Source organism: Aspergillus puulaauensis, chromosome 2 (genome assembly GCF_016861865.1).
Source record: "Aspergillus puulaauensis MK2 DNA, chromosome 2, nearly complete sequence".
In the NCBI taxonomy this organism is placed as follows: Eukaryota; Fungi; Ascomycota; class Eurotiomycetes; order Eurotiales; family Aspergillaceae; genus Aspergillus; species Aspergillus puulaauensis.
Window position 1 is genome coordinate 1,068,494 of NC_054858.1, and position 23,346 is coordinate 1,091,839.

Here is a 23,346-nt window from a genome sequence, read left to right on the forward strand (position 1 = left end):
TCTCTTGCCCGCGACGTGAACATTGCTGGTGGATTCTCAGCTCCACCATGCCTCAATTCCTCCAGTCCAACTGAGCTTTCGTTTTCTCTTGCTTTCTTTCTTGCTCATGTAGAATGTCACTGTATGCTTGTTTTCTTAATGGGACACAATGACTCGCTGTCATGATCTCCCCGAGGTACCACGATCCGAACCCATCTTCTGCTCGCCATCCCAGGAAATCCCTTCTTCTCCGCCCTCAATAGCCTCCGATGCTGGGTTACGCCGCAAGCCCAAGAAGCCTCCCCCAGTTACTCCTCGATCCTTCAGGAGATTCTTCACTCCTCGTTCGTTGCAGGACAGTGGGAGTCTTGGAAATGGTGTCAGGACCAGTCGCCAGGCACTCATGGCACTCAGCTCACCGGCAGTTAATCGCCTGGGTCCTGCTTTTACGAGGACATTGAAGGCTGCTATGAGCAAACCGGAACCTACAGATATTATGCGAACGCCGAGCAAGAAACGCAAACTTTCGTTTTCCTCCATTGGGTCTCCCCTTCAATCTTCACCCATACGCAAGGTTCGTGTTCGTGACTTGATCGAGGACGACGAGGAGATCCCAATCCCTGTGAAAGACATCAAGGTCCCTGGCGGAAAGGTCAACGAAGAGGAACCGGCGCCGCCTGCCAAAACTCCACTCAAGGTCTCTCCTGTTCGTCGATCCAAGGCTTTGCAAACTTCTGGAGCTCTGTTCATGCGCAGCGTCTTGGGGACTCGAGCTAATCGAGTGACAATGCGAGCAAATTCCGGCGCTGGTTTGTAACCGTCTGCTATAGTCACTTTTGCATTTGCTTACCGTACTCTAGGCTGGCAAGATTTGACATCGACCTTCTACTCCCGCCCTGAAGATAGTCATGCCTGTACAAGCTCGTCAGGCGACCGTCTTGCGCTCCCATTTTGCACAGCGGCATGCAACAGTACGTCAAGAACCCACCTTGTGGTCGATTGTACTAATAATTTATGTAGCCAATACACTCGTTGCCGTTGGAGATGAAGAAGGTGGCATTCGGTTGCTTGATTCAGCGAAAAACGATAAAGTCGGATTCTCGAAAGCATATCTTACATTTCGTCCGCACGCCAACGCCATTATGGACATGGATTTCTCGTCTGATGATATGTTACTGGCAACCGCTTCGGGTGATCAAACTGCCATCGTCATTGACATGGCCACACAAAAGCCTGTGTACTGCTTATCCAACCACGTTTCGTCCCTGAAGCAAGTCAAGTTTCAGCCAGCCGCAAACAATAAAGTTCTTGCGACTTGCAGCCGTGATGGGAATGTTAATATCTGGGATCTGCGCTGTAAGGGTTTTGAGAAACCTTCTCTACAGGTTCAGTGTTCTCTCGAATCCGAATCCGAACTCAACCCCGCCATTTCCTCCAAAATGACTTACCCGCAAGTGTTGAATACTGTCCACGGTGCTCACGCTTGGATGCCCCAAATAATGAATGCTGAGAAAGCGGAGGCTCAGGTGGCTCGTTCGGATATCACGGTAACTTCACTTGCATTTCTCCCGCCTGGTCGTGAGAATCTCTTCGTCACTGCATCTGAAGCCAATGCTTGCGTGCGGCTGTGGGATTTGCGCACCGCTCACAGTAACCGTCGCGGCCGCCCTGCTCTTCCACTGTCCACAACCAGAGAACCAGACAGTCATATCAAATACCGCCGATTTGGAGTCACTTCCATGACACTAGGTGGCGACGGGTCACGACTATATTCGCTTTGCCGGGACGGAACAGTATATGCATACTCCACCTCCCACCTCGTCCTTGGTCATGCTCCTGAGCTCTCATTAAACAATATCCGTCCACGACGTTCGGGTGGGTCTGACAAAAGCGGCCTTGGGCCACTGTACGGCTTCCGTCACCCTCGTTTACGGGTTTCATCGTTTTATGTTAAGATTGGTGTTCGGAAGGCCGCTGGTGACAAGTCAGAGATGCTGGCAGTTGGGAGCGGCGAGCCTTGTCCCGTCATATTTCCCACCGACGAAAAATTCCTTGATCCTTCTACTCAACAACAAACCCACCAGCTTGACCAACCACCCAGAACACCATCTTTTTCCACTCGCTCTGGTCTCCGCCGTACCAACTCGGGTATTGGACCATCTGCACGTCTAGAAGACATGGTCCCGATCTACCAAACTGGTACGCCATTAATCGAGGGCCACAAGAAGGAGGTATCCGGCGTGTCGTGGACCGTTGATGGTGAGCTTATAACCGTAAGCGACGATTACAGCGCTAGATGCTGGCGCGAGGGCCCTGAAGCAAGAGACCTACGAGCAGGGGGGGAGACTGAGGGTCGAAGATGGCGATGCGGCTGGGCGGACACGAAAGACTCTTACGAAGACGAAGACGAATGATTCTCGAATACCATACTTCATGTTGCGTTTGCCTGTGTTTGCTATGCATTTGTTGTGCTCTTGGTTTTGTCTGTTCTCCATTGCGAGCATTTCCGGTGTTCAAGGCATACTGGCGTTTTTTGTTTAGCGGGTGTTTAATGAGTTTTTTTTTTGTATGCCTGCGCCGCAATCATCATTTTTCTAGCGGCTACTTTGAATAGACCAGCAGTGCGTCTGCATATGAGCAAACAAATCTAACCACGCTACTAATTGACTGAGAAACGTCGTATCCATAATGGCCTCTGTTATACCTGAACCAAACCACGGTATGTCACCAGATTTGAGAAGTCTGGAGGTATCGGCGTCAAAATAGATTCATATACTAGGTACTAAGATCTTATTATACTTTTTGTCTAAATGCCGTACAGGACAGGAAGATCTCATATCCAAGGAAACCCTTAGTGACCATGTCCATCATCCTCCTTGCGTTCCGGGTCCAGTTTGATGATAGTATCAATGCGCATGATGGCAATACAGGCCTCGACAGCACTCTTGAGCTGCTTGAGCTTACCCATGCTAGGCTCCAAAACACCAGCCTTGAGGCAGTCATGAACACGGCCCTTTGCCAAGTCGAGACCGTAGTTACGGTACTCCTTCTTCTTAGCAACGGCCTTCTCTTTCTCGTTAGCCTCTCCTTCCTGGACGCGCTGGGATACGGCGTGTCTCTTGCGGAGTTGAGCAACGAGCTCGGAAGAGTCTTTCGCTGCGTTCACGGCTAGGGTCTTGGGAACAACGAGGAGAGATTGGGCGAATTCTCCAATGGCCAGTTGCTCACGGGAGCCCTGTGATTATGTTAGAAGGTGCAACAAACAGTGCGAGAATTGTACATACCACTGTGACGGCAAACTCTTCGAGATACATGTGAAGGGCCGTCTCGACGGCACCACCTCCTGGAACGATGCTACCGCTCTCCAAGGTTCGCTTGACCGCGCAGAGAGAATCGTGAACTGAACGCTCCATCTCATCCAGACTGAATTCATTGGCTCCTCGCAAGATGATGGACGCTGAAGTGTGGACCTTTGTACCCTTAACGAGGATACACTCATCGTCGGATATCCGGTCCTGCACAACCTCGTCTGCATGACCCAGGGACGAGGCCTCAAATTTCTCATCGCCGTTCAGGTCGGAGAGTGAGCTCACCAAAGTAGCGCCGGTAGCCTTGGCAATTCGTCGTAGGTCTTCCTTCTTGCATCGTCGGACGGCCATAGCACCCTTCTCAACAAAGAGCTTGAGAACCATATCGTCAATACCCTTGGTGGTAAAAACGACGTTAGCTCCGGACTTGAGAATCTTCTCTACGCGTTCGATGACAATTCCGGATTCCCTCTCACGAATCTTCTCTAGCTGATCGGGATCTTCGACTGTGATCTGAACGCCGAGCTTCATTCTCTCCTTCTGTAGGTTCATATCGAGACAGGCAATCTTTGCGTCCGTTATCCGAGTCTTCATAGCCTGGGAAGCAACGGTACAGTTGAGAGCATAGCCGTTGACAAGAACTGACTCTGTTCCACTCTTTCCGTGGGCTTTTAGAAGGTTCACTGCCTTGACTGGGTATTTGACCTCGTTTTTCTGGTTTGTAGTCTTCACCAACAGCATCGCATCGACGACCAAGTTCGCAAAGAAATCGGAATCGGCACCAATGATCTTGCTAGACATGGACGTTTTGGCAATGCTAACCAAGCTATCTTTTCCAAGGTAGTCAACCTTCGTGGCAATGTTCTCATTCATATATTTCACGGCCTCCCGAAGTGCAAGCCTGTATCCATTGATGATGGTTGTGGGGTGAATGCGGTTCTTCATCAATTCATTAGCTCGGCGGAGGAGTTCTGCGGCGATGAGGACAACGGAAGTAGTTCCATCTCCGACCTAAAATCAAAATCAGTAAATGTACAATGATGTAGCTGAGTGTGGGCGGAGGGGTAGAACACACCTCCCTATCCTGTTGCTGGGCCAAGTCCACAAGAATTTTACCAGCAGGGTGTTCAATATCTAACAGACCCAAGATAGTAGCTCCATCATTTGTAACCGTTACATCCTAGGATTTATCAGTACAATACCAGAAGTCGCGGGGTTCATAAACAGCGTACACCAATATCGTCGACCATCATCTTGTCCAAGCCCGAGGGGCCAAACGAACTCTTGACCACATTTGCAATCGCTTGTGTCGCCAGAACTAAATTTTGTCAGGTCTGGCAATAACAGGGGATGATACGACGCAATTTCGGCTCGACATACCGCACTGGTCTCGAACATCGGCTCCTGTGATTTTCTGGCCTCCCAGGACTGTGTGGTTTGGTTAGTTTGAGCGGGGGAATGGAGTATTTTCCAATGGGGGAGAAGAGAACGCACAGAGAGTGTCCGCATTCCGCGGGGCTTCAAAGATTCCAGCCATTTTCCTTCAGATGCTGCGTGAGCGAATGTCAAAAGCTCCGGCAGCTGCTGGGAGGTTCATGCACAATGGACCATGGGTGCTCCCACTAGGTAAAAGTTCTGCCGGTGCGCCCGGGCGGTGTATCAATATTTCATCCCACTTTGTCTGGTGGTGACTCAAGTTTCCCCGACCCAGGAACCCACAGCCACTGCCTCTGTCCTTTTTCGGATTCCCCTTCCTGGTTGACTCTTCAGGTCTCGATAAGGTCTCAACGAAAATGGCCAGTCAAGCCCCTGCCGACACCGCAGGTGCCACTCAGGATTTGCCTAATCGCACCCAGAACCCCGCTGGGGAGGCCGCCCAGGCAGATGTTTCGAAGAATGCCGCAAAGAAGGCCGCCAAACAAGCCGAGATGGCTGCTAAGAAGGCTGAGAAAGCTGCGAAGGCTGGAAAGTCCGACAAGGGCCAGAAGAGCGCTGGCAAGGGACCGAAAGCAAACCCCGATAAGGCTCTAATTGGTATCGATGTTGGCAAGGAAGAGGACTTCCCTGACTGGTACCAACAAGTCCTCACCAAGGGTGATATGCTAGACTACTACGATGTCTCTGGCTGTTATATCTTAAAGGTAAGAATCGTTCAACCTGGGTCTAATAGTTCTTCGCTGATAACTGCTAGCCTGCTTCATACACTATCTGGGAGGAGATTCAACAATGGTTCAACCTGCGTATCAAGAAGATCGGCGTCAAGAACTGTTCTTTCCCTCTTTTCGTTTCTGAGGATGTTCTTCAAAGAGAGAAAGACCACATTGAGGGCTTCGCGGCTGAGGTCGCTTGGGTGACTCATGCGTATGGAATAACCCCTGTTTCCTCTGGTTGACAGCCATACTAACGATATACTTTCTGCATCAGTGGCTCAACCCCTCTCGAGAAGAAGATTGCGATTCGCCCCACTTCCGAAACTGTTATGTACCCTTACTACGCCAAATGGATTCGGAGTCACCGTGATCTGCCTCTCAGGCTAAACCAGTGGAACTCGGTCGTTCGATGGGAGTTCAAGCATCCCCAACCGTTCCTCAGAACTCGAGAATTTTTGTGGCAGGAGGGACACACGGCGCATCTTACTGAAGAAGGTGCTCGCGAGGAGGTCCTGCATATCCTTGATCTCTATGCGCAAATCTATGAGGAACTTCTGGCTGTTCCGGTTGTCAAGGGTCAAAAGACAGAGAAGGAGAAGTTTGCGGGTGGTCTCTACACTACCACTGTTGAAGGATATATCCCTGCTACGGGTCGTGGTATTCAGGGTGGTACTTCCCACGGTCTGGGCCAGAACTTCAGCAAGATGTTCGGCATTACTGTTGAGGACCCCTCAGTTAAAGGTGATGAGAAGAAGCCTCATCTCCACGTTTGGCAGAACTCGTGGGGTCTGTCTACTCGCACCCTTGGTGTTATGGTCATGATCCACAGTGATAACAACGGCTTGGTCCTTCCTCCTCGTGTTGCTGAGACCCAGACTGTCGTCATTCCTGTCGGTATCACCGCCAAGCTGGGTGAAGAAGACCGTGCCAAGCTGTACGCTGAAGTGGACAGGCTTGTCGATACCCTCACTGAGGCTGGTGTGCGCGCCACCAGCGACAAGCGCGAGGGATACTCTCCTGGCTGGAAGTTCAACGAGTGGGAACTCCGCGGTGTTCCTCTGCGTATTGAGTTCGGCCCTGGAGAGTCCGCAGGCAACTTTGTTACTACTGCCCGTCGTGACGTCCCAGGAAAGGACGGCAAGGGGACCATCGCCATTCCCGAACTGCCGACGGCCGTCCCTGCTCTGCTTGAAACAATCCAGAGCGATATGTACAAGCGTGCAGACGATCAGTACCGCACTCACAGGAAGCTCATCACCAACTGGGACGACTTCACTCCCGCCCTTAACAACAAGAACATCTGCATCATCCCCCACTGTTTGACAGAAGAGTGTGAGGATCAGATCAAGGATATGAGCGCACGTAAGGCTGAGGAGGACTCTGGTGAGGCTCAGGACTCCCGGGCTCCAAGCATGGGTGCCAAATCCCTTTGTATTCCCTTCGACCAGCCCGAGGGCATTGTCCCCGGCGAGACAACGTGCACCAACCCTAAGTGTACCCGACTTGCCGAGAAATGGTGCATGTTTGGCCGTAAGTCTTTTTCCACCATGGCCATTGGCAACTAAAAGGTCTCCAAGTCCTTATTAATAACTCCTATAGGTTCCTATTAAGCACCCCAAACCACTCACCAAGAAATTCACAGGGCCGTTTAAATCACCCTTATAGACAACATTTTCACCCCCGCCACGGAAGTGGCTTCCACGAACGACTCTTTACGACTCTAACGTCACTCTATCACCGTCACGGGCACTGTTTTTACTTTTTGCTTCCGTAACGGTAATAATTTGGTTTTTCCGAAGGTGTAGAAAAATCATGTAGGGGAGGGCAGGGGAGCTGGCGCAGTTCGGTTGTTAGGCGGGCATCATTGGCAATTGGAATTGCGTCGCATTTTCGGGTTAAAATTCATTCGATTCGGATACCTTTTTAGCTATGATTATTCATTTACCGAGGAGTCTGCTTTAGGGTATGTAGTAACGAATTTTAAACCCTCATATTTGTTCCTTTTCCTCCCCTCCTGACCAAGAACATCACGGTTGGCATATATATATACACACCCAGCGTGTATAGTCCGTACTTCCGTATGAGACCAAGACGAAATAATATAAAATCAATATGTTAGATTTTTCATTATCATTCGGCGGTTACAAAATGGTATTAATGTATGCAGTCCCAAGTGTCCTAGTGTGTGTTGGCATATAATGCAAATAGAAAGACGGCTTAATAACCACTAGTGGGGGTTTTGGTCGAATGGTATTTCGATAGTGTGAACCCTAATTTAAGAAATATAGTGGCCTGCAACCGAATGCAGATAGATATACGGATAGTACAGATAACCCAACCCAGACCATAGGGAACATTTTTTCCAACCAAACCCAAGAAAAGTGACGATTTAGTAAAAGAAGTACAAGAAAAGTGCTTATGCTAATAAGGAATAGAGCAAAGAAACTGAATGAAGGAATTGGTCCTTTCCCGAGTAGATAGAGTGAGTGTAAATATGCAGATAAGAAGAATCAGGTAGCAGGCTCGGCCAGTAGCTTGTTGCGTTTAAGTCATATAGTAATAAAACAGGAACAAGAAGAAGAAGAGTGTAGTGTAGTGCAATGTGTGACAAGGCCTCGTGCGTTTCAGGGTCGTATAAGGATATGCAATCAATTGATTAATAAGAAGCAACCGACTGCTCACTCGTCGTACGGCTCTTTGCGAAAGTACTTCGTAGACTTATACTGCGGCTTGACTTCCTCGGCCAGTTCATCAACCGGTAGGCATTTCGAGGGGTCGTGTTCTCCGCGGTGTAGGTCACGTTGTTCTCATCGACGCCTTGAATCTGGACCTGCGGGATCCCGCTGATGCTGGGGAGGTGGATGATGTCCGAGTCACCATCATCATCAGCAAAACCCATATGGCCCTCGTTAGAAGGTGCAGTTTGAGCGCGCATGTAGAGAACGGAGGGGGTTGAGGAGCGAGGGTTCCTTCCGGTATTTACTGAGGAAGTTCTGCTCCGTCTGGCCGGGTTCGAATTCTCGGACCGTAGTAGCAGGTCCATGTATGTGACTGAGTTATCAGGGTGACTAGGTTGTTGCGGGATCAATGTGTCAAAGAACCCAGGGGAGGGGGGCGGAGCGTCGGTGTGCCGTCGTCGGTTGGGGACGTCCAAGTCCCCACGGGCAGTGTTAATTGGAATGCTTGTGGATATGCTTTTGCGTGAGTCTGAGTCACGTTGTTGCCTTTTGGTGAAGGAGCTCATGCGACGCCGTCTTTGTCCATCTTTGAGGGCGATTGGTTTGGGCGGAGTAGCACTCTGGTCGAATGATTCTTCTGAGGGCGAAGGAGTGAATGGTGGGCCTTGGTCAGGAACAGGGACCCTCTGAAAAGCCTCATGGGAATTGATCTCGCGAATAATCGCATCTTGAAGAGTTTCAAATGTCGGGTGCGGCGTAAAAGCCTGTGTTGAGGTGTATGCTTTGCGGAACATATCCATTATCTCGGCTACTTTTTTATTCGAGGTTGGCAATGGGGATTGTGTTGGAGTTGCGAGAGGCGCTGGGCTGTTCATGATTTCTGCGATGCTAGGGTTCTTCTTCCCGTCAAGGGTGCTGGGGGTTGGGGGTTGGATAGCTCTGTGAGTGATCTTCTTGGATCTTCCTCGGGCGGCCAACTCGGTGTTGATAGAGAGATCCAAAATGTTCCTTTTCGAGCCCGTTCGAGGAGCCATTGGGGGACGCTCATCTTTGGGTGTGCTTGGCAAACGTGGACTAGGAGTAGCAGTTGCAGGCGAATCTCGTGTCTTCTTGTCATTTGAGCTCCTTTTGACATATGTGACTGTAGGTAATGTTGGGCTGTCTGGTAAAGGCGTGTTGGTCCAGGAATCCCCTTGCTTATGGGCAGGGGGAACACCTAGATGTGGCGAGACACCTCCTTCTGACATATCCTCCTGCTCGGACATCACGGTTGGAGCCGACCTCTGTGTTCGCACGAACTTTTCAGCCGCAGCGTTTGATTCGTTTGAGTCGGCAACGACCTGATCCCGAAGAGATTTTGGAACGGAATATAGAGCTTCTTGTGAGATTGAATTGACAAGCTGGCTTTCCTTCGATATCGAACGGGAACGGCCTCTAGTCTCATCGCCTTGACGTTGGGAGTCCATCTGATAGGAGCGACTTGTGGTAAGTCGGGGTCGACTAGTGCCGCGGGAAAGTGAGCGGCTTCTCCTTCTGGTCTGAGAAATATTCCGATCTGCCACGTCCTCCTGATATAGAGCAGATATAATTCGGGAATAGGCATTCCGTTTCCGTCCATTGCGCGGCCGAAGAAATGGTGCCATGTTACGCTCGGCAACGTCCTCATTAAAGGGAGTTATCGGGGACGCAGTCGTCGTGCGAGGCGCTACGCCGGGAGACTGCGTCTGATACCGATGGCCTGAGAAAAGAGCATCGAGAAGGTCGACATGCCGAGGATTCTTGGGCGTGAGGCGACTGGAAGCACGGGCGAGTGGAATGTGCGAAGGGCGTGCCTTCAGCTGTTCATGCAATACCTCGAACTGCTTCTCAATGTTCTGAAAATGCTCATTCTCGCCCAATGCTGGAGACGCAGTGTTGGGGGTGCGGTCAAGAGGGCTCTGTGTTTGGGATTCTCGATCTCCCGAAGCTGGGGTTGACGGGTTCTTCTCCGCATGGAAGAAGCGTCTTAGGGCAACCATGCTTGGTCAGTGCGCAGTGGTGTAAGAGAAGAATGAGTGACGAATGGAGCTCACACCGTCCGTGAAATGAGCGTCAAGCTTTGAGGAAGAGGGTGAAACAGAACGGCTATTGATCGGAAAGAGGGCGGGGCCGTTTCGTAATGAGTGTGATCAAGCCGTCATAGTAGAAGAAAGAGAGCAAAGGAATGGCGAGGCCGGTTCATAGTATTCCGACCCTGAGCGCTGTCGAAGGTGCAAGAATCCGTAAGAACGCTGAAGAAGCAGAGGAGAGGTCAAAAGTCGAGGCCATGCAGGAGGAGGGGGAGAGAAAAGAAAACCAGCGCCCACAGGCAGGCCACAGCACAGGAAGAGGAACCGGAAGTGGAAGGCTATGGGGTTTGCAGATCACACGAAATAATTCTCGATCAGGGGGACTACAGGAACACTAAGAACTTAAGAAGTGGTCCAGGTCTCCATCTCTTCCCAGACCACCGGCGCTGCAATCATAATGGATGGGGCAGCGGTCGCGAATCGGAAGAAAGCGACGCAGAGTTTTAGCACGAGCTCGAGATGGACTGCATCCTCCGGTCCTTTGTCTGATTTTCGAGCTTGACTCTTGACTCTTTCTTGACTCTTAGTCTTGAGCCGACTCAGCAAGCCAAGACCGCGGAAAATTGGAGAACGTGCGCCAACGTCTGGATTCTTCAAGCAGGTTGGCCCCTTTGCCCCAGTGACAGGCCGGCAGTAGTCGCAGTAGTCGTCACAGCTGTCGCAAGACCTGGAATTTGGATCTACAACCACTCTACCTTAACAGTGTGAATGATTCCAGCTCTGGCGCAGAGTCCGGCACAGCTCCCTCGGCGCAGCTCGTTCGCCGAGAAGCACGCGGGAGAACAAACGAAGCCGGAGGTCCTAATTAGAAGCAAAAAGCAATTTGGAATGGCCAAAAGCAAACAAAGACATGAGCCCACTGCCAAATTTCCAGACAGTCCAGGCAGTGCAGGCACAAACCAAGATGGGGGCGATCGTCGCCTCCAAATCAACCGCGCCCTCTTTTGACGGCTGCCTCTCCGTCTTCATCCTATCAGATCTGCCCACTCCAGCTATGCTCACTTTGGCTTACTGGTTGTTGGGACTGGCAGTCACGGACTCAAAACTAAAAGAAGATGTCAGGGCGAGCTAGGAACCGGCCGTGCTATAATAGGTTCCCGTTCCAGCCCCGTTCGCGAAAATCGCACTAATCTCGGCCTGTCTTGAAGGAGATCACAAAAGCTGAAACACCGACTCGTGATAGCACGAATCTTGATCCCACTCGTATGATCGTATCTGCTCGTTTAGTTTACGGAGTACGCTTTGTTTGAATCGAACACGATCAATCGAGAACGATCGATCGATATGAGATCTATCGAACACGCACAGCTCCCCTCGAGGTCTTTGTTGTTCAGCATTGAGCAAACCTCTGCACCCTGCAGGCCTCCCTCGACTATCCCTCGCGTTTATACCCACTACTGATTGCCTGGGACAAATATGCACGGGGTCAAGCTATGCAGCCATCGCCACAATCAGCGCTGATTCAACCGCGTAGTCAACTTCATGTTTGTCCTCGTGCAGCGAATTAGATTCTCTCGAGCTGGACTCCGACTGGACGCAATCCGCCTGGAGTCAGCTGCCCCTTTGAGAAGCTGTTGCGCGATGGTAGCATGTCGTTTGGGCGGTTCGCGACGATCCAACACTGTCCTCGTGCCTGGTTCTCGTCTGCCGGTATCTACCACTCGAGCCGAGGAGGACCTGAAAAATGGAATATTCAAAACTCGGAACTCCCATCTTTGCGTTGCTTCAAACTCTTAAGCCAGCATTATTGGACCCAGCAAACTAGAAAGCTGTCTCCAAGTACGGATACGGAGTATGAGTTCCAGAAATTCCCCATTATTATCCGTATTACGGATACTGAATCTATTTTCGCCGGAGGCCTATAAAGCCGCCCATCCTTTCCAGAATGAGCGAAAGTATCCGCGATCTATTGACCGTTCAACAAATCCCTGGGTCGGGCCTACCCCTGAGACTAACAGTCAATAGTCGCCCGGAGGATAAGCTGCCAGCTGTCTGATGCTCCTTTGACAGCTGCGACAATTTCACAAGGTCAGAAGCACGGACAGTTTGATAGTATAGTACGTATCAATAAAAGAGCCCTTCTGTCACCAGGTATACCGGGCAGAGGACATATCGGCAAGATTTAAGGCCCCATGAACGATAATGCAGGTCATTGATGCGCTCCTTCACAACCGGAAATAGTCGAGACAATTTCAGACTTAGCTTCCTGACTAGTCGACGAGGGCTCGACAGCCTCGACCCGATCATCCGGCTGTGCATCTCCTGATCGGCTCGTATACTAGCTTTAGTCTTGACCACAAAGTACAAACTCAACCCGTCTCAAGACCTGGAGTAACCGCCGACAAAGAAAGTCAATACTAAGCCTAGACACTAGCCGAGAAAGCGGTCGTCATTTCGCTCCAATTCCAACTTCCAAGCTCGGCTATTCTGTTCTTGTGAAGAGCCAGGCTTTCCATCCCCACGAAACCACTCACCAACGCAATGTTGCAATTTCTTTGTTGTTGGCTGCGGGGAGCGAAGACCTGACTCTGTGATAGGTTAGTTTGAGTGTGATAGCTCAGCTCCTTCGGCCGCTTCGCCCGCTATCACAGCTTCAGGCGCGAAGGATTTCCGCTAGGCGACCGTGCTGGTTGTCAATCAGGGACGAACACTGCCCTGGCACCCATCATTGGCGGAAGGGCCAGAGCGGCACGTTGGACTTCTTCGATCGACAAAAATTTCGAGGGAACGAACTACACAAGAAGATGAGGACTTGAAGAACAGGGATGGGTTGTGCGCTATACTCGTCACCGCACATGCGTTTGATCACGTTGAAATGTGACTTCGAATCGTCTTTCTTTCTCAATCACTATTAGTAACGACTTCTGAAATTCCCAACGACCCTGTAATCAACCCTGTTCATATGAGGAACTCGATCCTATCCATGTGCGGTCCGCATCTCTGCATATGCACCCCAATCACAATATGGAGTACCGATCAGCCAAATCTCAATTGCCAAACCATCTCTCTTGCGAATCAACATTCATAACAGCCCTCTTCGTCCGGCGTCCCAAACACGACAAACCATTTTAAAGCCCTTAAGCATCACTCATTTCCTCATCTTTCACAAACCCCGCTCCACCATCTTCCAAATTCTCCTCAGCATTGTCAAGCTGAGAATCCTTCTCCTTTGCCTTCACCTTCTTCCTCGCTGATCCTGCCTTCGGCGCCACCTTCCTCTTCTTCGACGGAGACGGGGTGGCAGGCTCAGCCATATCTTCATCGTCATCCTCCTGCTCACCAGCACCAGCACCCAAGTTGAGTTTACCATCAACCAGACCGCTCTCAATCTGCTTCTTCAGACGACTGTAGCGCATGCGGGCAGCAGGAACCTTGAGGCCTGCTGCGGCGCCAACAGCTTCGTAGTTTATCTGTAATGCAGGTGAGTGTTAGTGGTTGTTAGATTCCATATGCGTGTATGTTGGTGGAATGGAATGGTGTGGCTCTGGGAGCTTGTCAGGCTGTACTTTATTTTGCTTACCTTGGTCATGTCGGAGTTCACCAAGCAAAGATAGAGGAACATGAGTCCTGCATCGGGAAGGGAAGCGGCAGGCATTGTTACTGTTTTTTCTTCTTCTCTTTTTAGATGGTAGATGCGTGGGAACGTAAGGTGTGTTTGATGTTTGCTTCTCTAAGTTGGATGTAGAGAAAAAAGTAGATGTAGTGTTGAGGTAAGTTCAGAGAATGGGGATAGGAACAAAAGGTCAACAAGGTAGATATCCTGTACACAGTAGAGGTGTTTGTGTTATCAGGAATACAGAAGAAGAGAAAGGAAGATAAAGAAGAACTGAATAGTAAATTATATTGTTAAGTGAGGATAGTAACACTGACTGCGACATGCACCTGGAAACAAACACATATCAGTGTTTTTATATCTGTTACTTATTTGTCTATTCATGATGGACTTGAGGGACATTGTATTGCTCTCCTTGATGTCTTTCACCCTATCAATTATTTCTGTTGCTGTTGTAGCCTAGATTCAGATATCAGCTTAACGAACAGTTCCTCTACCTACTTCAACAACTGGTATTATTACTTTACCAGTAGAGTATAGTAGAGTATATCAAGAAATTCGGACGAACAATATATACCTTCCAACCAACGATGTACTGTGTCCCCTGACCTGGATAGGCTCCCCAAACAAGCTGAGTGGAGGAAAGGATTACTTGTGTAGACCGGCGTCCCTCTTCCCCGCAGCATTTGACTTCGTGTGCCTGAACCCAGAATATTCCTCAGGCGCATCAAATTATTTCATTGGATTTGCTCCAACACGCCCAATTCTTTCTCTGCTGTCCACAAACAGCCCTGATCTCATAGGAACCCCGCTATTGGCACGCCTATGATAGGTGCACATAAGTTCGAGCAGAGTTGATAGTAACAAGGTGCGTCTGCTGAAACTTGAGACTCACACTGCTCATGCCGAGAAAGCTTTTACCCAGTTAATTTTGGATTCGGGCCAAGATGAAGGTCGCAATCCAGCCTTATGACCCCGACTGGCCCTTGAAATTCCGAGAGATACAAGCCCAGCTTTTTGATATCCTCCATAAGGTGGACATTATATCTATCGAGCACGTAGGAAGCACCTCCATTCCTTCGCTCATGGCCAAACCTGTTCTGGATATCGATATTATAATCCCTATTTCTTCCCTTGAGGCTGCACGTAGTGCTCTCAAAGGCGCAAAATATTATGATTGTGGCGAAATGAATGTCCCAGGTCGGTTTGCGTTCCGACAGCCGGGATATGGGAAGCTCGATGCGGCTCATGGGAGAGGCAGAAACGGGGAGCTACGATATAACACCTACCTTATGATTCAAGGATGTGTAGCCTTGAGGAACCATCTCGACGCGAAGCGAGTATTGTTGGAAAATCAAGACCTACGCGAAGAATACGCGAGTGTCAAGAACAAGCTGAAAGAGACTGAGTTTGAAAATATCGGCCAATATGCCTCTGGAAAGACAGATATTCTCTGCAAGATCTTGAGAACAGCCGGGTGGAGCGAGGAAGATCTAGATCCAGTGATTAAAGCCAATAGCTAAAGTATCATTTCACGGCTCTCTTTCAAAGCGAAGTTCCTCTACGCGCCTAAGCGTTGGTCAAAGTTTCTGCGTCCAAATAGCTCCTTTACTACGTAAACAGGTCTTATTAGGTCTCAGCCTTCTGGGGACTCGTCAATGTTGACGAGAAGACTGGCTTTGTATCAAATCATGACGATCACACCTTCTGTAGGAATTCTCAATGCTGTATTGAGCGTAATATTCTAGCACTTCTCGATAATGACTCTGCAAAAGGATAGGTGCCAGGGAAAAGGAGTCTGGAGATGAGCCCCGGATGGCGGCCTTCTAAGGTATAGGAATCATTGAGATCAATAATATTCTTAAATGCGTGAATACATGGCAGTTGTATTGCATTACGTAGAATCCCCATTCGATAACCCAGCGAAACGCATCGCTGATTCCCGAACAGCCTCTGCGAGGACCGAGTGTGCTCCTCGCGCTGCATCCACAGCGCCGTCTATCAAAGTTTCGTGACTCAGGCTCCGGTCTACTGTCCCAACCGCCGCTTTTGAATTGTCGCCCTTCAGCCAGAGCTCAGTGATTTCATCCCGCGCAGGCATATAAGCAACCACACAAGCCGATAATATTGATCGATGCTCTGCCGGATCCGTGTCAAGCATCAACTTTGGAGCAGAGGTGCTCCCATCGGCATGTTCATCAGCAACCACGGCAGCCACACCTCCAGCGACAAGATCAAGACAATCAATACGAGCATCAGAAATAGCCGCAGAAGCAGCCGTGATGCATCCAGCGAGAACATTCATCATCCCCCATGCCGCATCATGGGAGTCGGGTGCGTCTGCCCACCACCGGTCATCCTCCGCTTCTAGGATTGTGATGGTGATATCGAGGCCACTCTTTGGCCATCTTTCTGCGACAATCACGCCCCGGAGAGCGGTTTCTAAGTGTACGCCGAGATCACGTTCGCTGGCGTCGCGGATATGCCCTTTGCGCTTGCGGGCGGCGAATGGTGCGTATTTGACGTGAGTGGTGAGAACGAGATTCGGAGAGAATGTTGCGGATCGAGGGAGTGGCTTAGGTCCATGTACTGTGCATGCCAGTTTCAGGGACGAAGAAGGTGGTATTAAGGATTTAGGTGATGTCCGCGCAGCGGAGAGAGAGGCTGATGGTTCGAATTCAAGGTAGGAGGACCCAGACGCAGAAGGGATGAGACCGGTTTTAAGGACTGGATAGAAAGTGTAAGCTTAGTCCAGGAAGGCAGAAATTATGTATCCTTACAGATCTTTCGCAGCTCATTCGGCTGCCTTTGTCGTTGTGGTCGCTCTGCCGTAGTGGTAGTGGACTCGATGGAAGAGGCGAAGACTGGAGGCCGAGTGCCGCCAGACGGCCCATTGATTCTTCGTCTGTCAGTCATTACACATGTCTCAGCTCGCCCGTAGTTCCTTGAGCGACCGAATGCGATCGAAAAGAAATAGGCAGCATGAAGTCTCGAAAGCTGCCGTCGCAGCCAAAAGCGGAATCTACAATTTTGAGAGTGTTTGCACTGTTTGGACTGGTGGAGTCGGCGCTTAGCTCGTCTGCCCTTTTATATTTTTTCTTCCTCCCGCTTGACTTTCTCTTCTTCTTCTTCCCACACACAAGCACTCGAGCTCTCGACAGCTTGCCCTTCAAATGGTGGAAGGCAGCTTCTGCAGCTTTTTGCTTCTTGAAACAATCAACCCTGCAACCCAATTGCTAATCATATAATGTGAGTCTTTCTCTTCTCCGATCCAACCACTTTCATGATGAAATCGATTCCAAAAATCGTAGTTCTGGCGACAAATAAATGGGCCATTGAACAAACATGCATCACCATCTGAACCACACTGTTCGAAGCTATACAGTCAACAGCTTTTTTGTTTTGGATGTCTTGCTGACAGCTTCAAAAGGTAGTTTAGGCAGCCCAAAACAGTTATAACGTTCCTGTCCTGCAATGGTAAGAGTTTTCATCTTTCTTCCTCTGCACCAATCCTTGCATGATGAGAAACATTTTTTTTCAGTTCTGCTTCTGCAAAAATCTTGAAGAAAACAAAATACCTTACCAAATCTCCTGATGCAATCTCAATTTGCCCATCTTGTCACCAATGGCACTTATCCTGGTTTTTATCAAGTGCTGACAAGCTTCAAGCAGCAGGACCTGTAATCATCACTAGTAATGATGAACATCATTGTCATGTAAAAGGTACGAATTTGCACTTTGCACAATTCCACACCAATTGCACCCATAGCGATGCCTTTTATGATGACAACTAGTCAATCCATTCAATGATTCTCTTTGAGAAACCGCCTTTCGAGCTTGCATATGTCGATGAGACCCTGCAATGAGATTCAGCGATCTACCTATCCACCTCCCTGATACTGGACCCTTTTTCACTCGTTTCTCCGGAAGTTGAGTTGAGATTTGGGAGGATGGTTGTGGAGTGTTGGATGGTGGGCTCATATCGCTGTATTCCTCGCATTGTTCGAAATGACTACTTGCTCGCTTGACTTGTGTCAGGCCCGTCTTGGGACTTGTTGTCCGTCTTGGATGGCTTGTTGCTAGATTGGGACTGGCAGAGGATGGGATGAATTAACCGGCTTGCCTGATCACCACTCGCTACAAATGCGTTGGCGAGGACTTTATTCGCACAACTTGGACTTTCTAGTTACAGTCTGCTGACAGGTGTTCAGTGTAGTATCTACTGGAATGACTCGTGCCTGAGCGTCTAACCACAGCTGAGATAATACCGGCAAGTTTCCTCAGAGTGAGTACACACCTTTATTTATGTTTCAACACCTATCTGCTTTATTTTCTTTTCGTCACCTAAACCAATATATGTTGGTTGATTGGATGATCACATGATGAAATATTTTCGGATGTAAACACAGACCTGTTCTGAATTGCGCAAACAATTGTGTGGAGATTTCCGTTGCCTTCCTTCTGAATGATCATATACCCCTGACACTATGTTCTATTTCTACTTGATGAGATGAGGAACATTTGGCTGACCTCACTCATAGAACTCGAACAACTTAAGAGTTATACTATAGCATGACACAAATATTAATACAAACTTTGAATGTGGAAATATATTCCGATTAACGTAATCTATCACACCACCGCCTAATAGAACCTTAACATATCATGACTACCAGGTCAAACTTCCATGTTTTCCCACTTCAGTGTCAGACGAGAAACAACGAACATCCATTTATCAACAGACAGTTTAACTGGGTCTTCTAGCGTCCTCTACCCAGTACACATTCCCGGACTATGCCCTATACTAAACGCAACTCGAGGCCACCGCGCCGCTTTGATCCTCAAAAAAGAATTGAAGAACTCCAATCCTTCCTCCAAGACGAGAGCTACGCGAGGTTCAGACCTGACATTGAAGAAGCGATCCGTCTCTATACAACCAGGCAGCTCCCGAAACTACGGACTCGTCGTACCATTATCCAACATGGCAAGATGGTGGTGTCGCTGGATAAAGTGGATTACCCCCGGGGGCTTTGGGTTGAAGTATGAATTCTCTCCCTGTTTCTACATCTATAATGGATAAGAGTAACCTTGGTGGATACTGAAATGCCTAACTTACCGCAGGAGTACCCATTCCAGGAAATCCCAACCCCCGGTCTTAAAGAAGTTTTTTCACAGTGCGAGCCACAGCCGCCGTCAACGTCGAACTATACAATCGGTTGCCTGTTAATGCTTTGTATAGCTCGACTCTTATATGTCCGGATTGTTGTTTATCTTCTATCTACGATAAACAGCCCCCTTTTGCACCTGGCTTCTTTTGTTGTCGATGTTATTATGGTATATTATATGTTATGTTTTATTTCTCCGTATCTTCGTTACTACTGCGGATTGGATCTTGAGACTTTGCCTGACATTCGGCTTGTAATTTTACGACGTTGAGCTTGAGAAGTATTTCGAATGGAAATGTATTTCACTTTGCTAACATAACCCATATGTAATAAAGTTGGAGTTTACAGCTCCATTCTGTCTGGTCATCTTTCATACAACTTGAAGCCTTTCTAATCATGCATCTTCATCATCGTGTCTCTATGGAGTTGGCCTGGAAAACATAGAAAAAAACCACTCCGCCGAACTCCCGTCCCCTTCCCCTTTTTATTTCCACACGACACCCGCTGTAATCATGATTTTGCGTCAAATAAACAGATAAGGAAAAAGGAACAATCATGAAATTCAGTGAACTGATATCCCGCGTCTAAACACATCTTCGTCTATGATCGTTGCGGTTTATCTTTTCAAGTATGAGAAAACAGATTAAATCCACCCGGGGATTATTCTTTGCTCTCAGTCGGTGTTGTAGCACCATCTCGTGTCAGACTGTAAGGGGCCTATGTATCGGGGGCGGGCGAGGTTAATGATGCGGAACGCTAAGATATATGGTTGGACTTCCACTGAGACCCGGGGAGTTAGGTGCAGATGCTTACCAGGACCCTCTTTGCGTTACAGATTCTCCAGGCGAGGTTGCGAACGTTTCCATCCGAGCGGACAACTTCAGGGGCAAATTCCACGCCGAACCTGGAAGTCGATTAGTATCAATTATAGGTGGATGAAGGGGGCCAATGGAGGGCGTACATTTGGTGAACCGCGAAGACCACTCTCTTAGCGAATTTACCATCCCGATCAACTAGGCTGCCATATTGCTCTTCCACAGTTTCAGGTGCAACATCCGGGTTCTGGTCGAAACAGTTTTGGATGACGGGCAAGATGCTCCTTTCGACTGCTGTTTGGGACATATCGAAGTGGTCTTCCTCTTCGAATCGGGGGATGCGGATCTCGAATGGTCTAGAGAGAGCCATGACGTTGTGCTTGCCATTATGGTGGTAGCGGAATTCAAAGACGCCTTGAGTCCAGAAGAGCTTATCTCCGGAGAAGGTGACCTCACCAGTTGCGATGTCATGCTTTTCCCCATTCGAGCCTTGGGAGGTTGAAACAACTACATCGCTGGTAACGATGCCTTGCTCGCAGGTGAGATTGTCGTAGGAGCCTTCGTTGACCGCAACCCATCTTCCTTGGGAGGATACGCGGGAAACCTCACGGGACGTGTTATCGGTGACCTTGTAGAGAGCGATCCAGTCCTTTTTGCTATGATTGAGGGGTGCAGTCCACTTAACCTTTACTGTTGCGCCGTATGGGAGGACCAGGTTCTCCAAGTCACCGCGCCGATCAGGAGGGGTTTGTGCGTTATCCCCCTCCTTGCTGAGATCGCCTTCATCAAGAGGTAAAAAGTTTGCTTCAACCGAAAGAGAGTAGTCTCGCAGATCATAGCCGGCTAGATCGGCGTCGATGCGTGCAATGGTAACACGGGCAGGATAAGTTTGGAAAAGTGCCGTTGTGTCCCGAACAAATGAGCTTACACCGGCAGCCAGTTTTGGTCGCGCTGTATCGATGATATCTTCAATAAACTCATATGACTCGTCGAACATCTTGTCCACGCTTCCATGCAGTTGCTTTAAAGGCGGCGGCAGAGACCGCTTCAGGCTCTTAACAAGACCTGCATCTTGACGCAAGCTCCGGCCATACAGCTTCTGCATGTGAGGTCTTTCCACAAATTGAATGAAGCCCACGCCTAGGATATGGCTTAGGAAGGCGAGAAATGCGACCGTGCCACTGGTAGTGATGAGAACTGCTCCCCACACACCTGCAAGACCCAGGACGCGCTCAGGATTGTTCAAGAAGCGATAGATGCCATTGTAGGTCAATTTAGGCGACTCATCAAAGAAGAAATCCCCGTAGAACCAGCCAAATTCACCAAGTGATTCGTAGACGCTCACAGAGGTCCAAATCTGCAGGGAGATCAGGCCCGCACCCAGCACGTGGCGGAGGATGGCAAGACCGTAGCCCCAGTCAGACGGGAGTGTGTACATCTTCCATACAGCAGCAATGAAGCTCGCGTAACACATAACCATGCTTAGGTGATATGTGCCCTTCCATTGATTCCATGCCTCGTGGGGAGTTTCGCCATATTTGACAAAGTGTCGGGTCCACGATTTACAATTTGACTGTCTGTTGAGAAGATACCCGATGCCCACTGAGTACCAGAGCCTCCATACAGCGGCATTGACCACGAATAGGAGCTGGTACCAGGGTGTCGAAGGTGTCAGAGCAGTCAGAGAGAACATGAGGAACTGGACGAGTATGGAAGAAGTATCCGTGATTCTATGCAGATCTAGATTGTGGAGCCCTAGGAGGTTGTGGACAGCTGGAGGTGGGCTGCTAAACTTTGGCGCATAGGGTACATTTTCTTCAGACTGGGATGGCGCATTTGGATATTCCGGAGACTGCGATCGGGTAGACTCTGCGTCCTGTTCGTTGATAGTACGTTTTCGCGGTGGGGGTGGGTTGTACGTTTTGTCAATATGTGGGTTCTCGACCAGCACGAGGAATGCGAATTGAGCTGCATGGGCGATAATAGAGATGAACAGCACTTTATAGCTCGCTGCCATTAGCGAAATACCGTAATAGCCGGCATATCCGACCGAATACATGGGATGTGGTGCCATCTCAAAGACCCCATCAAACGTCAACTCTTGGTCAACGAGATAAAAGAAGTCACCCCAGTACCACGCGTAGTCCTTGACCACTCGGTGTGCATCTAGTTTGACCCAGAGGTTGAACATGAACAACGCGATGCCAGAAGCCCATCGCAGGATAGTCATCAGCACGCTCTCGTTAGCAGGGTGGTGACTACAGGCTATCGCAAAGAGGCAGTAAGAGGCGAAATCGCACATCAAGATCAGATCCACAAGGCGTCTAAAGACAAGCCAAGTGTTATACTCAAGCGGCGCTTCCTCGAAGGAATAGTCATTGGGGATTTTGGTTTCCAGTTCACGTTTGATCAGGTAGTATAGCTGAGAATAGGGGTTTTTGCCAGTGGCAGGGTTCACGAATATCTGAGATTTTTCAGCCCAACGAACGAGGGTCTTGTGATGAGACTGGTTGTGGAGTAACCATCCAATCCCAGCATTGTAACATGAGCGCCAGAAGAGGTAGATGACCGCAAAGACGGGGATCTTGGCCCCTGAAGGAAGCTGCCATAGCAGAATAATGTGAGCAGCAATTATCGTCAATACAATGAGATCAGAGAGGTTCTTTGGTTCGGAGGGTGACAAGAGCTGGGAGACCATATCATGGGTTTGAGGTACAGTGAACACTAAAACAGCGCATATTAGCTCTTCGGATTCCAGAAAAGACAGCGGAAAGAGCTCAAGAGTTCAATTGACAGGGTGACCGCGGGGTAGACATACCCGTGCCATCCGGAGTACGACCAAAGGTCTTGCCAGCCTTGTCCTTGCCATTGTCATCTGAGACAGCTGATTTCTCGGTATTGACATTTAGGTCAGATTGAGCGGCCACATTTCTTTCCCGAAGCCCATCATCAGAATGATGGGCGCCTGTTGAGAGGCCGCGATCCATGATTTCGAGCGTTGAAGGAAAGAAAGTTGTTGGGACTGAGAGCGGCATGTGACGGTGGATGGTTGCTTTATTTAAGAGCTCAGCAGGGTCCTGGCTCTGATTGGTCTCTGGGGCCCCCAACCCGCATTGGGTCTAGGTATAACGTCACAGGAACTTTGAAATCCACCAGAGAGCACAAAAGACACAGCGACCGTCTCGAGACGATTCTCCGGAGACCCTACCTAGCCAGGCGGAAGAAACATGTTTCGGGGCAGTGCACTCCCCTCTTCGACCCCCACTTTGGAAGGAGACTCCCGAAGCCTGCATCGGAGACGCAGAGACCTCGCCTAGGCCTGTCTCGGGCCAATCGCGGAGGGTCTTGTGAGAGGGGAAGGGCGATCAGAGAAAACAAATTCCTGCTTCTGAGCGCTCAATATCCCTGTGGAAAGCCGAGCTAATGTAGGATCTCAGCATCGTATTCTTCTTCTCAGGATGCATAAACAGAGCGGCTATGCATGGTCTGTGTTCCTGTGTTAGCGGTAACTGCGGGTGCATGGATGTAAATCCAAGCTTTGTGGTTGACAGCATTTCCCTTACTCGAATCTATTATCCTAGAATTTCCAT

General features: G+C 49.4%; 9 protein-coding genes across 9 annotated transcripts; 4 read left to right on the forward strand and 5 right to left on the reverse strand.

The window, feature by feature from the left end:
• Positions 1–148: 148 nt before the first annotated feature.
• Positions 149–2,393, forward strand: APUU_20446S (WD40 repeat domain-containing protein; the record flags this gene model as incomplete). Its single annotated transcript, XM_041699088.1, has 3 exons — positions 149–788; positions 840–950; positions 1,000–2,393. 3 exons carry the CDS (start codon positions 149–151, stop codon positions 2,391–2,393), a joined length of 2,145 nt encoding a protein of 714 aa, XP_041552208.1.
• Positions 2,394–2,830: 437 nt separating this feature from the next.
• On the reverse strand, positions 2,831–4,824 carry CCT1 (chaperonin-containing T-complex alpha subunit TCP1; the record flags this gene model as incomplete). Its single annotated transcript, XM_041699089.1, has 6 exons — positions 2,831–3,214; positions 3,264–4,298; positions 4,363–4,467; positions 4,520–4,605; positions 4,668–4,715; positions 4,782–4,824. The coding sequence occupies 6 exons, from the start codon at positions 4,822–4,824 to the stop codon at positions 2,831–2,833; spliced, it is 1,701 nt and encodes a 566-aa protein (XP_041552209.1).
• Positions 4,825–5,080: 256 nt separating this feature from the next.
• Positions 5,081–7,047, forward strand: APUU_20448S (proline--tRNA ligase; the record flags this gene model as incomplete). Its single annotated transcript, XM_041699090.1, has 4 exons — positions 5,081–5,428; positions 5,479–5,648; positions 5,712–6,967; positions 7,037–7,047. 4 exons carry the CDS (start codon positions 5,081–5,083, stop codon positions 7,045–7,047), a joined length of 1,785 nt encoding a protein of 594 aa, XP_041552210.1.
• Positions 7,048–8,093: 1,046 nt separating this feature from the next.
• Positions 8,094–10,133, reverse strand: APUU_20449A (uncharacterized protein; the record flags this gene model as incomplete). Its single annotated transcript, XM_041699091.1, has 1 exon — positions 8,094–10,133. One exon carries the CDS (start codon positions 10,131–10,133, stop codon positions 8,094–8,096), a length of 2,040 nt encoding a protein of 679 aa, XP_041552211.1.
• A 3,167-nt stretch (positions 10,134–13,300) lies between these two features.
• On the reverse strand, positions 13,301–13,818 carry APUU_20450A (uncharacterized protein; the record flags this gene model as incomplete). Its single annotated transcript, XM_041699092.1, has 2 exons — positions 13,301–13,633; positions 13,744–13,818. The coding sequence occupies 2 exons, from the start codon at positions 13,816–13,818 to the stop codon at positions 13,301–13,303; spliced, it is 408 nt and encodes a 135-aa protein (XP_041552212.1).
• A 905-nt stretch (positions 13,819–14,723) lies between these two features.
• On the forward strand, positions 14,724–15,299 carry APUU_20451S (GrpB family protein; the record flags this gene model as incomplete). Its single annotated transcript, XM_041699093.1, has 1 exon — positions 14,724–15,299. The coding sequence occupies one exon, from the start codon at positions 14,724–14,726 to the stop codon at positions 15,297–15,299; it is 576 nt and encodes a 191-aa protein (XP_041552213.1).
• Positions 15,300–15,670: 371 nt separating this feature from the next.
• On the reverse strand, positions 15,671–16,692 carry MTR3 (3' exoribonuclease family protein; the record flags this gene model as incomplete). The annotated part of the gene is made up of 2 exons (XM_041699094.1): positions 15,671–16,503; positions 16,557–16,692. 2 exons carry the CDS (start codon positions 16,690–16,692, stop codon positions 15,671–15,673), a joined length of 969 nt encoding a protein of 322 aa, XP_041552214.1.
• A 1,878-nt stretch (positions 16,693–18,570) lies between these two features.
• APUU_20453S (uncharacterized protein) lies at positions 18,571–19,212 on the forward strand (the record flags this gene model as incomplete). Its single annotated transcript, XM_041699095.1, has 2 exons — positions 18,571–18,816; positions 18,898–19,212. The coding sequence occupies 2 exons, from the start codon at positions 18,571–18,573 to the stop codon at positions 19,210–19,212; spliced, it is 561 nt and encodes a 186-aa protein (XP_041552215.1).
• Positions 19,213–19,658: 446 nt separating this feature from the next.
• Positions 19,659–22,791, reverse strand: CHO2 (phosphatidylethanolamine N-methyltransferase; the record flags this gene model as incomplete). The annotated part of the gene is made up of 4 exons (XM_041699097.1): positions 19,659–19,697; positions 19,755–19,845; positions 19,903–22,480; positions 22,575–22,791. 4 exons carry the CDS (start codon positions 22,789–22,791, stop codon positions 19,659–19,661), a joined length of 2,925 nt encoding a protein of 974 aa, XP_041552216.1.
• Between the last annotated feature and the right edge of the window lie 555 nt (positions 22,792–23,346).